Here is an 18419-nt window from a genome sequence, read left to right as displayed (position 1 = left end):
CAGGGAATTGCCAGCTAGGAAACACTGCATTCATTTATTTATTTATCGATACTGTGCAGAGTTGGTCCTTCGAGCAACACTGCTCCAGCAACCCAATTCACGGAAAAAGTTATAATGACCAATTAATCTAGCTGGTAGATCTTTGGACAGTGTTTGGAAACCGGTGGACCCGAAGAAATCAAGCATTCCACGGGGAGGATGTACAGAGACTCCTTATAGAACAGAACTCCAAACTCCGGAATGCCCCAAGCTTTGCACCAACCAATTTAATGTTTGGCCTGTGAATAATTATTTCATTCTGTAATCAGGATCTATAGCCACCACTCTGTTATCAAAATGTAGCTTTACTGGTAATCCTGTCAGCTGAGAAAGTAAAAGCTGTATCAGGTTGATACTCGAGTAGATCAGCTTTGATTGGTCTCCTGTGACGATCAGTGTTTAATAAATCGCCTATTATTACAAACTCCAACTCCGTGAGGCTTTGCACCATCAGCCAGTTACAACAGTTATGTCATCAGGGTCAGTAAGTAGTTCATCACAGGAATATGGCTGAATGCGCCAGAGAGCTTACAGCTTACCATCATGGAGAGGGATGTGAAGAAGGGAGATCTCTTATCTGTTTTTATGTAATGAACATCTTGAGGTTGTGGCATTTTAATTGAAGGAAAAATCAACAGCTTTTGCAGTCCATATTGTACTTGAATGATTCTGATGTCAGAACTGTGGACAACTTATAGATCTGATCACAAGTTTGTAAAGTTAAGCTTGGGAAATAAATATTTGGAATCATATATATTGCTTTCACATATGTTGTTCCAAAATAAACTTAAAACCATCTATCAGCCTGCCAAAACACTCCCGTGTCAGTGACTCCTGAAGAAATGCCTTCGATATGAAACATTAACTCTTGCTTCTTTACCCACAGATCCTGTATGACCTGCTGAGTACTTCCACATGCTGAGCAGAGGAAAATGAATCCATGTTGCTTGGCCGTCCAGGGAAGCACTATCCTCCATTCCATCCAATCCCGATTCATTCCCAAAGCACTCAGAGACATGTTCTTGGATTCAAGAGCATTTTTAAAACACTGATGAATGAAGTTCACTGCAGGGACACCCCAAAGGCTTTGGGGATGAACCAGGAATCAATACTTCGGCATCAACAACAAACATAACGGGATTTACGGAAGACAACAGTTTAATTAACAATTCAAAGGCAGTAGCACCACACTTAACAGCAAATCAACACTAAATTAGCATTATCAATGTACAGGCAGAAAACCCAGAGCAGCACACACAAAATGCTGGAGGAACTCAGCAGGTCAGGCAGTATCTATGTAAATGAGTAAACAGTTGACATTTCTAGCTGAGACCCTTCATGAACCTGATGAAAGGTCTCAGCCTGAAATGTCAACTGTTAATTCCTCTTCACAGACGCTGCCCGATCTGCTGAGTTTCTCCAGCATCTTCTGTGTGTTGCTCTGGGAAAAGCAACACTGCTTTTCAGTGTTGTGTTCAGCAACACTGATAATGTAAGTGAAAAAACATTGCATGTCAGCCAGCTATGTTGACATAGGCTTAGAAAATTATAACTGTTGTGAATTTGTTTCCTTGGTTCTACAAGTGATCGAAGCAGCCTTCCATCTCCAACAAATCTCCAAGAGGTAATGACTCATTTGCACCCACTGGTGCAAGGCCACTAAACCCACTGAGCGGCGTGGCTGACTGATCAGAATGCAGAGTGTGATGGCCAGGGAAGAAAGGGTTTTCGTAACTCATTGGTGCAAATGATAAGGTATCTGTTGAAGATGCATACACCTGAAAGATAAAATGCAAAAGTTAGTTCATTTTGTTTACAATTTTAAATGTACCCCACAACAATACTGCCAGACAATGTTGGCTAACACGTAACTTTAATGTAACTTTAAAGCTACATTTTAAAGTTGCTTCATTGCAACTTACTACTTAAACATTCAAAGTAAATTTAACATCAAAGTACATATATGTCACCATACACAAACTTCAAATTCATTTTCTTGTGGGCATACACAGTAGAACAAGGAAACAGAGGAAAATAAATAAATATTGAGAGCAGGAGGAGTCGGTGAAAGTGAGTCCAATGATTGTGGGAAAAGGTCTGTGTTGGGGGCAAGTTATCCCCTTTGGTTCAAGTCCTGATGACTGAGGGGTAATAACTATTCCTGAACCTAGTAGTATGGGAACTGAAACTCCTATACCCACTTTTTTGATGGTTGAGGGGTAATAACTGTTCTTGAATCTGGTGGTGTGGGTCCTGATGATCCTGTACCTCCTTCCTGATGATTGAGGAGTAATAACTGTTCCTGAACCTGGTGGTGTAGGTCCTGAGGCTCCTGTACCTTCTTCCTGATGGTTGAGGGGTAATAACTTTTCCTGAATCTGGTGGTGTGGGTCCTGATGATCCTGTACCTCCTTCCTGATGATTGAGGAGTAATAACTGTTCCTGAACCTGGTGGTGTAGGTCCTGAGGCTCCTGTACCTTCTTCCTGATGGTTGAGGGGTAATAACTATTCCTGAATCTGGTGGTGTGAGTCCTATTCATGCCATCAGGTTGGAGGCTATCCAGACGGAATATAAGGTCCTCCAACCTGAGTGTGGCCTCATCGTGACAGTAAGGGAGGCCACGGATTGACATAGCGGAATGGGGATGGGAAGTGGAATTAAAATGGACGGCCACTGGAAGATCCCATTTCTTCTGGCAGACTGAGCTTAGACGTTCAGCGATGCGGTCTCCCAATCTATGTCGGGTCTTACAGGAGGCCACACCAGCAGCACCAGACACAGTAAATGACCCCAACAGACTCACAAGTGAAGTGTCGCCTCACCTGGAAGGACTGTCTGGGGCCTTGGATGGTAGTGTAGGGGCAGGTGTAGCACTTGTTCCACCTGCAAGGCTAAGTGCCAGGAGAGAGATCAGTGGGGAGTGACGAATGGACAAGGAAGTTGTGTAGGGAGTGACTAATGGTAGCTCCCTTTAACTAATTATGTGACTTCTAAAACCAAAGTGATGATTTGGTGTGTCATATTAAAGGGGATACTTAAGCAATGAATTATTTTGCGTTTTATATTTGTAATTCACTTAGATCATGTTGTACTGATCTGTTTTCATGTTGACATGAAAAAGCCAAATTAAATTAACTGTGATTCAATGTTGTAAAACAATAAAACATGTAAGCTTCTGGGGGAGGAGGGGGGGTGGTGAATACTTTTTATAAGCACTGTACTTTTATCTATTAAACAGTAGGTTATTCCTCTCTCTCTGAATGCTGTTCAGAAACTAACTACATTGAAGATATAGGGATAAGAGCTCAAAAAATCTCTAAATTCACCATGACAGCTGCAGAATTCCTTACCAGGAGAAAGCTGACCTACAATATTCAACTCTAAACTGTTGAGTTATTACACAACGCCCGGATTGATAAAGAAGATTAAAGATGAAGATGAGCTTTATTTGTCACATGCACAGTGAAATGTGCCTTTTGTATCAAGGACTGGCATAGCTTGGGGATAGTTGCTGGGGGCTGCAAGTGACATGTGGGGGTGACACGTTTCCAGGGCCAACACAACATGCTCACAACTCACTGACCCTAACCGTAGTTCTTTTGGAATGTGGGAGCAAACTGGAGCAGCCAGAGGAAATCTACACAGCCATGGGGAAGAACATACAAACTCCTCAAAGGCAGTGGAAGAAATTGAATTGCGACTGCTGGTTACCGCTGGTGCTGCCCTTATTGGAGGCTTTCACCAGAAAAAATGCTATAAAATAATCAGGCTTCTAGAATTAAACTGCTCAGAGCAATTACAGTATGAGCAATATATTTATACTTTCATCTATTAAATAGTCGGCTGTTCCTCTCACCCTTCTGTTTAGAAACTTACATTGACTATGTACTGTAGGCATAAAAACCTGAAAAAATCTCTACATAGGTTGAGTGAACTTGGCCTTTTCTCCTTGGAGTGAAGGAGGATGAGAGGTGACCTGATAGAGGAGTACAAGATGATGAGATTGTGTGGATAGTCAGAGGCTTTTTCCCAGGGCTGAAATGGTTGCCACAAAAGGACACAGGTTTAAGGTACTGGGGAGTAGGTACAGATGGCAGGGGTAAGTTTTTTACTCAGAGAGTGGTGAGTGCGTGAAATGGGCTGTCAGCAACAGTGGTGGAGACGGATACGATAGGGTCTTTTAAGAGACTTTTAGATAGGTACATGGAGCTTAGTAAAATAGAGGGCTATAGGTAAGCCTAGTAATTTCTAAGGTAGGGACATGTTCAGCACAACTTTGTGGGCCAAAGGGCCTGTTCATTCTGAGGGCCTCAGAATTCATCATCAGGAAACTGCCCACTTCTATAAAGTTCAACTCAGAAACTTTTCTATTACTGAGCAATGCCTGGACTTTTATTCTACATTATGAAATCAATGGTGAAATTTGAGAAACGTTTCAGTAGAATGTCATACTGGTGTTCTGTAGCTATCATAGAATGGGTGGATCTGACCTGTAAATACCTTCGCAGGGATCCAACCAACATGCTGTTCTACTCAAAGGCTTTAAACAGACTTCCTGCTCAAAGTGAGGGAAATTAATAGACAATAGGTGCAGAAGTAGACCATTTGGCCCTTCGAGCCTGCACCGCCATTTTGAGATTATGGCTGATCATCTACTATCAATACCCGGTTCCTGCCTTGTCCCCATATCCCTTGATTCCCCGATCCATAAGATACCTATCTAGCTCCTTCTTGAAAGCATCCAGAGAATTGGCCTCCACTACCTTCCGAGGTAGTGCATTCCAGACCCCCACAACTCTCTGGGAGAAGAAGTTTTTCCTTAACTCTGTCCTAAATGACCTACCCCTTATTCTCAAACCATGCCCTCTGGTACTGGACTCTCCCAGCATCTGGAACATATTTCCTGCCTCTATCTTGTCCAATCCCTTAATAATCTTATATGTTTCAATCAGATCCCCTCTCAATCTCCTTAATTCCAGTGTGTACAAGCCCAGTCTCTCTAACCTCTCTGCGTAAGACAGTCCAGACATCCCAGGAATTAACCTCGTGAATCTACGCTGCACTTCCTCTACAGCCAGGATGTCCTTCCTTAACCCTGGAGACCAGAACTGTACACAATACTCCAAGTGTGGTCTCACCAGGGCCCTGTACAAATGCAAAAGGATTTCCTTGCTCTTGTACTCAATTCCCTTTGTAATAAAGGCCAACATTCCATTAGCCTTCTTCACTGCCTGCTGCACTTGCTCATTCACCTTCAGTGACTGATGAACAAGGACTCCTAGATCTCTTTGTATTTCTCCCTTACCTAACTCTACACCGTTCAGATAATAATCTGCCTTCCTGTTCTTACTCCCAAAGTGGATAACCTCACACTTATTCACATTAAACGTCATCTGCCAAGTATCTGCCCACTCACTCAGCCTATCCAAGATCACCCTGAATTCTCCTAACATCCTCATCACATGTCACACTGCCACCCAGCTTAGTATCATCAGCAAATTTGCTGATGTTATTCTCAATGCCTTCATCTAAATCATTGACGTAAATTGTAAACAGCTGTGGTCCCAATACCGAGCCCTGTGGCACCCCACTAGTCACCACCTGCCATTCCGAGAAACACCCATTCACCGCTACCCTTTGCTTTCTATCTGCCAACCAGTTTTCTATCCATGTCAATGACTTCTCCCCGATGCCCTGAGCTTTGATTTTACCCACCAATCTCCTATGTGGGACCTTATCAAATGCCTTCTGAAAATCGAGGTACACTACATCCACTGGATCTCCCCCATCTAACTTCCTGGTTACATCCTCGAAAAACTCCAACAGATTAGTCAAGCATGATTTACCCTTGGTAAATCCACGCTGGCTCGGCCCAATCCTATCACTGCTATCTAGATATGCCACTATTTCATCCTTAATAATGGACTCTAGCATCTTCCCCACCACCGATGTCAGGCTGACAGGTCGATAGTTCTCTGTTTTCTCCCTCCCTCCTTTCTTAAAAAGTGGGATAACATTAGCCATTCTCCAATCCTCAGGAACTGATCCTGAATCTAAGGAACATTGGAAAATGATTACCAATGCATCCGCAATTTCCAGGGCCACCTCCTTTAGTACCCTAGGATGCAGACCATCTGGACCTGAGGATTTGTCAGCCTTCAGTCCCATCAGTCTTCTCATCACCGTTTCCTTCCTAATGTCAATCTGTTTCATTTCCTCTGTTACCCTATGTCCTTGGCCCATCCATACATCTGGGAGATTGCTTGTGTCTTCCTTAGTGAAAACAGATCTAAAGTACTCATTAATTTCTTCTGCCATTTCTCTGTTTCCCATAACAATTTCACCCAATTCATTCTTCAAGGGCCCAACATTGTTCTTAACTATCTTCTTTCTCTTCACATGCCTAAAAAAGTTTTTGCTATCTTCCTTTATATTCCTGGCTAGCTTGCGTTCATACCTCACTTTTTTCTCCCCGTATTGCCTTCTTAGTTAAGTTCTGTTGTTCCTTAAAAACTTCCCAATCATCTGTCCTCCGACTCACCTTAGCTCTGTCATACTTCCTTTTTTTTAATGCTATGCAATCTCTGACTTCCTTTGTCAACCACTGTGGCCCCTTTCCCCCCTTTGAATCCTTCCTTCTCCAGCGGATGAACTGATTTTGCACCTTGTGCATTATTCCCAAGAATACCTGCCATTGCTGTTCCACTGCCTTTTCTGCTAGGCTATCTGTCCAGTCAACTTTGGCCAGCTCCTCCCTCATGGCTCCATAGTTTCCCCTGTTCAACTGCAACACTGACACCTCCGAGATGCCCTTATCCTTCTCAAATTGCAGATAAAAACTTATCATATTATGATCACTACCTCCTAATGGCTCCTTTACTTCAAGATCACTTATCAAATCCTGTTCATTACAAAACACTAAATCCAGAATAGCCTTGTCCCTGGTCGGCTCTCGTACAAGTTGTTCCAAGAATGCATCCCATAGGCACTCTACAAACTCCCTATCCAAGGGTCCAGCACCAACCTGATTCTCCCAGTTCACCTGCATGTTGAAATCCCCCATAACTACTGCAACATTACCTTTGCCACATGCCAATGTCAACTCCCTATTCAACTTGCATCCCATATCCATGCTACTGTTTGGTGGCCTGTAGACAACACCCATTAGGGTCCTTTTGCCCTTACTGTTCCTCAGTTCTATCCACACAGACTCTACTTCTCCTGACCCTATGTCCCCCCTTGAAAAGGACTGAATCTCATTCCTCACCAACAGGGCCACCCCATCCCCTCTGCCCACATTTCTGTCCCTACGATAGCACGTATACCCTTGTACATTCATTTCTGCTGCAGTGGTGAAGATATAACATATAATAAAAAATTAAATTAGTAGTGCAAAAAGAGATGAAAAATAGTGAGGTAGTGCTTGTTGGCTCATTGTTCACTCCGAAATGCCGCTGCATTTGTACATTAATTGCAAATAAGATTTAGAAGTCACAGACAAAAGCTATTAAGTGATCAAATAATTCAAAGGGAAAAGGAAGCAGCATCTAAACCAGAAGATAAGCAATATTTTGAAAATGTCAGATAATTTTATTCTATCATTAAAATTATATGATGTGCAGTGAAGCTTACCATGTCTGGATGGGTACCCTGGTGAACATGATAGGAGACTTGTCTCACCAGCTCGTCAACAGACAGATTTGAGAGAGTGCCACCATTTTCGTCTTTCACTTTATTGATCAAAGAGTGCAAACTTGTTCTGTAACAATAAAAGAGATCAAACTAATCCAATTGCAGCCCAACAAGATGCTCTAGCAATATACTGGGGGGCGGCAGTCTGTAAGTGTCGGCACACTTCCGGGGTACCCACAAGTTGCCAACCCTAACTTGTACCTTTTTGGAATGTGGGAGGGAACCGGAGTACCCAGAAAAACCTATGCGGTCATGGGGAGAACATACAAGCTCCTTACATTCAGGGATGGGAATTGAGGCCGAATCAGTGATTGCTGGCATTGTAAAGGGATTGTACTAACCGCTACCCTGAGCACTGAGTATTCTGCATGGTAAATAAATCGATGTACCATCCTGGAAGGCACTACATTCCTTTGGTTTCCATCATTCCTGAACTCAAGCCATGTACCAAGCAGCAATTCTGTACTTCTGTTTAGTTCTTAGAGAAATTAAAAATCCATTTGTAAGCAATCGCTAAAGTTACTATCAATTAATAACAAATGAACTTCACTGAACTATACTGAGAAGATGGCACTGGCTATAGGTGGACATGCTCACTTCTCGCTGTTGCCATCAGATCAGGGAGAAGGTACAGGAGCCTAAGGTCCAACACATCAGGTACAAGAACAGTTATGACCCCTCAACCATCAGGGAGGCACAATAGCGCCGTGGTCAGCACAACGCTTTAGTACCAGCTGCCTTGCAGCTTGTCATTCTCCCTGTGACCATATTGGTTTCGTCCAGGTGCTCTGGTTTTCTCCCACAGTCCAAAGATGTACGGGTTGGATGGCTAATTGGTCATTGGAAACTGCCCTGTGATTAGAGTCGGATTAAATCAGGGATGCTGGGCAGCATAGAACCATAGAACATTACAGCACAGAAACAGGCCTTTAGGCCCATCTTGGCTGTGCCGAATCATTTTTCAAAGTCCTAACCTATTCAACCTTTCTCTGTAACTCAGTTTCTCAAGTCCCGGCAATGTCCTTGTAAACCTTCTCTGCACCCTTTCAACCTTATTAATATCCTTCCTGTAATTCGGTGACCAGAACTGCACACAATACTCCAAATTCGGCCTCACCAATGCCTTATAGAACCTCACCATAACATTCCAACTCTTGTACTCAATACTTTGATTTATAAAGGCCAATGTACCAAAAGCTCTCTTTACGACCCTATCTACTTGTGATGCCACTTTTAGGGAATTTTGCATCTGTACTCCCAGATCCCTCTGTTCTACTGCACTCCTCAGTGCCCTACCATTTACCTTGTATGTTCTACCTTGGTTTTTCCTTCCAAAGCGCAATACCTCACACTTGTCTGTATTAAACTCCATCTGCCATTTCTCAGCCCATTTTTCCAGCTGGTCCAGATCCCCCTGCAAGCTTTGAAAACCTTCCTCACTGTCCACTACACCTCCAATCTTTGTATCATCAGCAAATTTGCTGATCCAATTTACCACATTATCATCCAGATCATTGATATAGATGACAAATAACAATGGACCCAGCACTGATCCCTGTGGCACACCACTAGTCACAGGCCTCCACTCACAGAAGCAATCCTCCACTACTACTCTCTGACTTCTCCCATTGAGCCAATGTCTAATCCAATTTACTACCTCACCATGTATACCTAGCGACTGAATCTTCCTAACTAACCTCAAAGGCCTCACTGAATTCCATGTAGACAACATCCACTGCCTTCCCTTCATCCACTTTCCTGGTAAACTCCTCGAAAAACTCTAATAGATTTGTTAAACATGACCTACCACACACAAAGCTGTGTTGACTCTCCCTAATACGTCCTTGACTATCCAAATACTTGTAGATCCTATCTCTTAGTACTCCTTCCAATAATTTACCTACTACCGACGTCAAACTTACTGGCCTATACTTTCCCAGATTACTTTTAGAGCCTTTTTTAAACAACAGAACAACATGAGCTATCCTCCAATCCTCCGACACCTCACTTGTAGATACCGACATTTTAAATATATCTGCCAGGGCCCCTGCAATTTGAAAACCAGTCTCCTTCAAGGTCTGAGGGAATACCCTCTCATGTCCTGGGGATTTATCTACTCTGATTTTCCTCAAGATAGCAAGCACCTCCTCCTCTTCAATCTGTATAGGTTCCATGACCTCACTACTTGTTTGCCTTATTTCCATTGACTCCATGCCCTTAGTAAATAGAAGCAAAAAACCCATTTAAGATCTCCCCCATCTCCATACACAGCCGACCACTCTGATCTTCAAGAGGACCAATTTTATCCCTTACTATCGTTTTGCTCTTAATATACCTGTAGAAGCTCTTTGGATTATCCTTCACCTTGACTGCCAAAGCTACCTCATGTCTTCTTTTAGCCCTCCTGATTTTTCATAAGTTTTTTTTGCACTTTTTATACTCCTCAAGTACCTTATTTGCTCCCTGTTTCCTATACATGTCATACATATCTCTCTTCTTCTTTATCAGAGGTCCAATATCCCTAGAGAACCAAGGTTGCTTATCCTTATTCACTTTGCCTTTAATCCTGACAGGAACATACAAACTCTGCACTCTCAAAATTTCTCCTTTGAAGGCCTCCCACTTACCAGCGACATCCTTGCCAGAGAACAACCTGTCCTAATCCACTCTTTTTAGATCCTTTCTCATTTCTTCAAATTTGGCCTTTTTCCAGTTTAGAACCTCAACCCGAGGACCAGATCTATCTTTATCCATAATCAAGTTGAAACTAATGGTGTTGTGATCACTGGAACCAAAGTGTTCCCCTACACACACTTCCGTCACCTGTCCTAACTCGTTTCCTAATAGGAGATCTAATATTGCATCCTCTCTCGTTGGTACCTCTATATATTGATTTAGAAAACTTTCCTGGACACATTTTACAAACTCTAACCCATCTAAAATGTTAACAGTAAGGGAGTCCTTAATCAATATGTGGAAAATTAAAATCTCTTACTATCATAACTTTCTGTCTCCTGCAGTTGTCTGTTATCTCTCTGCAGATTTGCTCCTCCAATTCTCGCTGACTATTGGGTGGTCTATAATACAACCCTATTAATGTGGTCATACCTTTCCTGTTTCTCAGCTCCACCCATATGGCCTCGGTAGACAAGCCCTCTAATCTGTCCTGCCTGAGCACTGCTGTAATATTTTCCCTGACCAGCAAAGCCACCCCCACCCACCCTTCATCCCTCTGCCTCTATCACGTCTGAAACATCGGAACCCTGGAACATTGAGCTGCCAGTCCTGTCCCTCCTGTAGCGAAGTTTCACTAATGGCTATGATGTCATAATTCCATGTGTCAATCTAGGCCCTCAGCTCTTCTGCCTTTCCCACAATTCTCCTCGCATTGAAATATACACACCTCAGAAGATTATTACCACCACACACAACCTTACTATTTGTGACTTTGCATGAACTATTATCATTCATTTGTACCCCCGTTCCACTATCTACTCTAGCACTCTGGTTCCCATCCCCCTGCAAATCTAGTTTAAACCTCCCCAATAACACTAGCACACCTCCCTGCAAGTATGTCGGTCCCCTTGTAGTTCAGGTGTAACCCGTCTCTCTTGTACAGGTCCCACCTGCCCCAGAAGAAGTCCCAATGATCTAGAAATCTGAAACCCTGCCCCCTACACCAGTTCCTCAGCCACGTGTTCATCCTCCAGAGCATCTTATTCTTACCCTCACTGGCACGTGCCACAGGTAGCAATCCTGAGATTACCACCCTCCAGGTCCTGCTTTTTAACTTCCTACCAAGCTCTCCATACTCACTCTTCAGGACCTCCTCACTCTTCCTTCCTACGTCATTGGTATCGAGGTGTACCATGACATTTGGCTGCTCACCCTCCCATTTCAGAATGCTGTGCACATGATCAGAGACATCCCTGACCCGGGCACCCGCGAGGCAACAAACCACCCGGGAGTCTCTGTCGCAACCACTGAACCTCCTGTCTGTACCTCTAACTATCGAGTCCCCTATCACTACCGCTCTCCTCTTCTTCCCCCCTCCCTTCTGCACTGCAGAACCAGTCTCAGTGCCAGAGATCCGGCTTCCGCAGCTTGTCCCAGGTAAGTCACCCCCCCCCCCCCCCACCAACACTATCCAATACAGTATTCAATACATAGCTTGAATACTAGCCTCAGACAATGACAAACCGGTTTTGAGACCAAAAATCCTGACTTCTTTCTCACCTGACAGGCACTCTAATTATAAAACACTGCCACTGTTGTTTCAAAGCTAATTACTATCACAAGCGAAAACTTACATCTATCCTGAGAAAGCTGAATTCATGGGTACATTCCTACAGATTGAGGTGTCATAATAACATAAGACACAGAAGCAGGCAGTTAGGCCATTTGGCCCATCAGGTTTGCTCCGCCATTCAATCATGACTGATCCTTTCTTCCCCTCCTCAACCCCATTCCCAGCTTTCTCCCCCTAACCTTTGATGCTGTGTGCTATCAAGAACCTATCAATCTCTGCCTTAAATACACCCAACGGCCTGGCCTCCACAGCTGCATGTGGCAACAAATTTCAGAAATTCACCACCCTCTGCCAAAAGAAATTTCTCTGCATCTCTGTTTAAATGGACACCCCTCTATCCTGAGGCTGTGCCCTCTTGCACTAGACTCCCCCGCCATGGGAAACATCTTTTCCACATCTACTCTGTCTAGGCCTTTCAACATTCAAAAGGTTTCAATGAGATGCCCCATCATCCTTCTGAATTCCAGCGAGTACAGACCCAAATCCATCAAACATTCCTCGTATAATTATCTTTTCATTCCCAGAAGCATCCTTGTGAACCTCTTCTGAACCCTCTCCAATGGCAGCACATCTTTTCTTAGATGAGGAGCCCAAAACTGTTCACAATACTCAAGATGAGTCCTCACCAGTGTCTTATAAAGCCTCAGCATCACATCCTTGCTCTTGTATTCAAGCCTTCTTGAAATGAATGCTAACATTCATCACTCAATCCGATCTCCCAAACCCGCATCACTGTGCAGGTGCAGAGGTACAGATTTCCCACCAAGCCACATCTCTGTTCTTTCATCTTTGTGGGGTTGAAGCCCCGGAAGCCCCTACTTTACAGCACAAAGAAAATCTTTACCCGAAGAGAACTTCCACAGTTCAATATGGGAGCTACACTGCTCATCTTAATGTCAACGATTGCACTGCCAGTGAGAACATTTCTGCTGATCAAAAGGTGAAAGGTTCAAAGCAGATGTCGGTTTATTTGCCTCTTGGTTGAAAACTTGCTTTTTGACACCATTTTTTTTTTTTTTTTTGTTTTAAGACATACACCCGGTAACACCCCCTTCCGTCCAACGAGCCTGCGCTGCCCAATTACACCCATGTGAGCCACACATCTTTGGAGTGTGGGATGAAACCCACACAGTCAGAGCAAGAATGCACAAACTGTTTAGACAGTGGTGGAATTTAACCTGGGTTGCTGTCACTGCAATGGCATTGTGAAAACCGCTGTACAACCTTGCCGCCCTAGGCAAGACATTGTTTTTAATGCTTTTGAAAATTACAACTTACTTGCTTATTGTAGGAAATTTGAAGAAAAGCTGTTTCATTACGGTGTGATAGGACGACCGTGGTTCATCGGTCTGTGCACTGTTGGCACAGGCTCCAACAAATGGCCCCGGGGCTTGTAAAACCTGCAGATTATTACCGGAATGTATAATTGGCTGTGCAGGCGACAAATGGTTGAAGTGTTTGTTAAAGGAATTCATCTGGGTACTGTAACTCTCAAATGGATTGCTCTGTAGATTCCCAGACACATGAGATGTCTGTAAGCCAGAGAGGGAAATATCTGGATTTGCTTCAGCTGAGGGATTTGTCATTTCCAAACCTCCAGCAGCAAGCTGAAGTGATTCATCATGAAACTGGTTTTGGTCAGTAAACATCCTAAATTCCAGTTCAGGGTCAGACCAGCTGCAATCCGTGAGTGGAATGGGTTGCATTGTTGGAGGATTTGTGTAGTTGGGTGGCCAAGCCAAAGGTATGTAGGCATCTTTTGCTGTCCTCGGTAATGTTTCAGCGTTAATGCCTTGAGTTCTGGATCCTGGTGAAAACCATCCAGCTTCAGCAGAGGCAGACGCCCCAGCAAATCCGACATTCTTCCTCATTTCAGCCCTTGTCGGAGATGGTGATGATCCCTGCCGAATTTTAAAATTGTTGATACCTCTGAACTGAGGTGGCACCAATTCACTGGAGTCTGTGTTAGGTACACCATCAGAATATTCTCCTGATTCCTGTGGCGAAGAGGCAGCCTAGAAAAAATATAGTTATTAGTAACACAAAAGATTCTGCAGACACTGGAAATCCAGAGCAACACACACAAAATGCTGGATGAACTCAGCAGGCCAGGCAGCATCTCTGGAGAGGAACAAATAGTCAATGTTTCAGGCTGAGACCATTCATCAGGACCTCTATTATAATCATTAGTAACCTCATGTCGAATCCACATCGCTTGGGGCGTTTTAACTCAGATATATCTAATCATGATGAATTAATTGAGTACCCAAGTTAGCACTGACCAGCTAAACTCAAAGATGAAGGAATTAGTGATTTCAGAGTTAATACTGATTGTGGTGGGGGGTGGAGGGGGGTGGAGAGGAGCTCAGTGGGTCGCTGGGAGAATTGTGGAGAATTTCTGAGAGGTAGAGCAGTCGGTACCAGGAATGAGCTGCCAGAGGGTAGGAAAGAAGGCAAAAAAGGCCAAAGGACCACAGAATCCCATGCCATTCGGTCATCACCTAAACCAAAGAAGGTGCCTTCCTGAGCTAGTCTCACTTTGCCTGTGTTCATCTCTCTAAAACCCTGAATTTGTCCAATTGTCTTTTCAACATTGTAATTATACTGTATCTGTCTGTACCACTTGCTCCAGGGGTTTGCTCCATTTATGCAGCTCACTCCTCTGTGAGAAAAATTGTTTCTCTGGTCCCCATTGCCTAACCGCTCTCACCTTAAACCTACTTGTGCCCTCTAGTTTCACTCTCCTTCCCTGAGAAAGACTTGACCTTATCTAAGCCCCACATGAATCTCTACAGAGGTCACCAATCAATACAACATCAACGAATAAACCCACCTCACAACACAATTGTTAATCAATTAACAAGAATTGTCATTTTTACCTACTAAGTCTTAAATATTAGTTTTCTACAAGAATCTGTTACATTCTAAGTCTTTTGTTTTATTTTTCTGGAAGAGCCTTAAAGAATTACATTACAAAGCTAGTAGAGCGCCTAAGACTTTTGCACAGTACTGTATTTGTCAACATGGAGCAGAGAGAGAGTTTGTAAATCTGGTGGGAGCAAAGGAGTTTGGGAATGGCGAGGGTGGAGTACCACAAGACGGGTGTGGGTCAGGTGGCACAGAAGGAGTGCCAGGGGTGGGAGGTGGTGTGGGTGCAGACACACCCAGTCCTGCAAGGTCATCTGATTCCAAACAATTGGTTTATTCATCATTACAGAGTGTCTCTCTGGTGCTCCCCACTCCCTCCCCTCTTCCTTCCCCTTTTCTCCCTGCCTCCTTCCCACTCAGTCCACAATAGAGACATGAAAAAGGTTGGGAACAGAATCAGGTTTATCATCACTGAATGTTTTTTTGCAGCAGTATAGTGCAATACTACTAAAATTACTACAATCCAGTGCAAAAATCTTAGGTACTCTTGCTATATAGATATATGTGCCTAAGACTTGCACAGCATTGTTATTAAGATTTTCTATCCCCTGGGATAACTAGTTCAATTTATACTATTATTTACAGTCTGACAATGATCTTTTTACCAAAGACTGAGGTAAACTATGCCGTGAATGGTCAAGCCGGCTGTGAAAGGAGGAGGTTTGGGCATGGGGTGCATAACCCCATCTTGTAAAAACCTAGTCTACAGAAATTCCAAAGACCTCAATGCAGGGAGGAGGAAGATGTTCACCTAGACGAGCAGATGGACTACACCCGAGGACAAGTTGAAGGACTGGCACAGGACTGAGGATTCTGGTGAGTTGTTGTCAGTGCCTACGCCCCAGCAAAGATTATGAACTTAAGTAAGAAGACTGAGGCAAACACACAATTTTTCCATTGTTATGATAAAACTCAAAATGCTAAATAAATGAAAACAGAAAGACCAGCTCACCTGGATCAGATTAATTTGCCGTTGAATTCCTTTCATTCGTCTCTCCCACATATCATGGCTAGCGATGACTTCCGGTGAATTTGCATTCCTGTAAAGGTGCATTCAGTCACTTTACTCTCAATGCAGTAGCCATAACAGTTCACCAGAAGGGAAGGAGTATCACTCTTGCCACAAGTATTGGCCAAAATGCCAAGTGTGATTGAGTGTGACTTAAGTGTGAATGTTTTCTGGGCAACAACATGAGAAATATTTCAACAGATAACATTACGTATGAAATGAAATTTTCCTATTGATTGCCATTCAGCTAACTGTATCATTACTTTTGATAGAACATAGAATAGTACAGCACATTACAGGCCCTTTGGCCCACAATGTTGTGCCGACCCTCAAACCCTGCCTCACATATAACCCTCTACCTTAAATTCCTCCATATACCTGTCTAGCAGTCTCTTAAACTTCACTCGTGTATCTGCCTCCACCACTGACTCAGGCAGTGCATTCCACGCACCAACCACTTTGACGTTGACTTTGACGTTCAATCAGTATTTTTAACACTTGATCTCAGCTGAGTTTTGCTGGTTATAATATTCAAAGACACCGCAACTGAAATTGATTTCAGAATAAAAAAAACATACAAAACTATACAGCTTCGTTTTCAAAGTGCTTGATACCTGATTCATGCTCATAAAAGACCATTAAATATTTTCAAGTTTAATTGTTATAAATTGTTAAATATTTTATTTAGAAGTTGCAATCACAAAACTACTGCAAAATCAGGGTCACCTTAGGGTCTATGGCATAAAGATGATTGAGAACCCCTTATTTAAAATAATATCCATTCAGGGATTAATTTTCTGTAAAAGAAATGCTGGGTTTGCTGCAACCTGTATGTTTCTGAGTTTCACGTCACATAGTGCAGGCTGACATGATCACTGACACTGTAAAGCGTTACTGGCACCAGAATTACTACGTAGTTACTTGTTTATCAATGCAATCCGTTTAAATTGCCTTTTCAATGTTTTAATTTTTGCAACAATTTTAATTGGTCCTCAATGTGTCTGACAAAAATGTTTTTGATAAGCTTGTTGCATTGGGATTAAAGATCACTGGTGCTATAAAGCATTACGCTAAATGCTACACTATCATGCAGTTCTGTGGGAGGAACACCCAGGAGGAAACACATGTGGTCACTGGGAGAACGTACAAAACTCCTTGCAGACTGTGGCAGGAACTGCTGGTGCTATAAAGGAATTGTGGTAACTGCTACGCTACTGTGTCGTAATGACATCCTGAGCAATATCTGTTCCTCTGCTAACACCTTCAAGTGGATTGCGTATTTTATCAGTCATGTGGTTATTATGTGGGAACCTGCTACGAGTAAGTTTAGCAGATGCATTTACTACAATGTAGCAATAACTGAACTTCAAATGAGTTCACTGGCTGGAAAGTGCTGTGCATAAGTATCAGGCTGATTTTTGTACTGCATACAGATTGCAATCATTGCCTTTTCAGCAGGATGAGAACATACACTGAGGGACACCACTGTTGTGCAATTATATTCAAGGATATTTCCCTTGAATTGCTTTCTCATGTTCAGAATGGTGTTAAGGAAGATTAATCAGGACATCAGAGGTTATGGGGCAAAGGCAGGAGAGAGATAAAGGAACGGCCAAGCAGACACGATAGTCTGGATGGCCTAGTTCTACTTCTATGTCTTATGGTATTTTTAATTCCAAAACCACAGGAATTAGCCCAAAAGCCACAGGACAGTAAGAGCTGACTAACACGGGTACACTGTAAGCTGTGAAGTCTACAATGAAACTTACCGAGTTTTCAGTGTTGTATAGAACTTCACATTGTCCACAGCCTCCCGATGCTGGCGGTTCAGAAAATACAACTTTGTGTATTTCTTCCATTCCTGTATTTGAGACTGTAGCAAGAAATTTAAAGAGTATACAGATGTAAATGTTAGCACTTTCAATTTTTAAACAACGTATCAGCAATAACTGATTGAGGTCCTTTGTTGGTCAGGGTTCACCATGGATGTTGTGTCCTAGGTGTCTACATGATATACAGCCCAAGGCAGTTAATATGGAGAGCAAGATGTTGCCCATGTAGCAGGCTCCCCCTCTCCGTGCCTCTGATGAACCCAAATGAACAGCAAAGACCAATACAGTTTGGCAGGAGCTGCCAGTCAGCGTTGAACTCAACGTAGGACTGCTTTAAGGACTCAGGTCCAGATTTTTTTCCTCCTTTACTCCCAAAGTCTTACCCTTCAGTGGGTATAGGTACAAGGCAGTGGAGGTTTGAGATCAGAGTTTCCCTTCTCCTTGCTGAGCTGCCAACCACAGCTTGCGTGCCCCATCTGCCTGAAGCAACTGGTTTTAAGGCACCAGTAACCTGTCTTTGTCTCTTCTCCTGTCAGAAGAAACAGTTCCACTAGACTTTGTAGCTAAGCCACATGTGAAAGCCAGGAACTGGACTTGGTTGTCAGAGG

The 18419-nt window shown here is 43.2% G+C and overlaps 1 protein-coding gene across 4 annotated transcripts in view; it reads right to left on the bottom strand.

The window, feature by feature from the left end:
* Positions 1–328: 328 nt before the first annotated feature.
* The window catches only part of LOC140716743 (uncharacterized), a 256747-nt gene continuing 238656 nt past the window's right edge, over positions 329–18419 (bottom strand). For all 4 annotated transcript variants that reach the window (XM_073029551.1, XM_073029548.1, XM_073029550.1 and 1 more), the window contains 5 exons: positions 17749–17852; positions 15923–16010; positions 13321–14057; positions 7674–7800; positions 329–1817 (listed from right to left, as the gene is read on the bottom strand). In XM_073029551.1, coding sequence (XP_072885652.1) covers positions 1617–1817; positions 7674–7800; positions 13321–14057; positions 15923–16010; positions 17749–17852 — 1257 coding nt within the window. In that variant the 3' untranslated portion in view covers positions 329–1616. The remainder of the gene's footprint in view (positions 1818–7673; positions 7801–13320; positions 14058–15922; positions 16011–17748; positions 17853–18419) is intronic.

Source organism: Hemitrygon akajei, chromosome 26, assembly GCF_048418815.1.
Source record: "Hemitrygon akajei chromosome 26, sHemAka1.3, whole genome shotgun sequence".
NCBI classification, from domain to species: Eukaryota; Metazoa; Chordata; class Chondrichthyes; order Myliobatiformes; family Dasyatidae; genus Hemitrygon; species Hemitrygon akajei.
The sequence above is the reverse complement of the archived record's forward strand: the minus strand, read 5'-3'. Positions and strand labels throughout refer to the sequence as shown.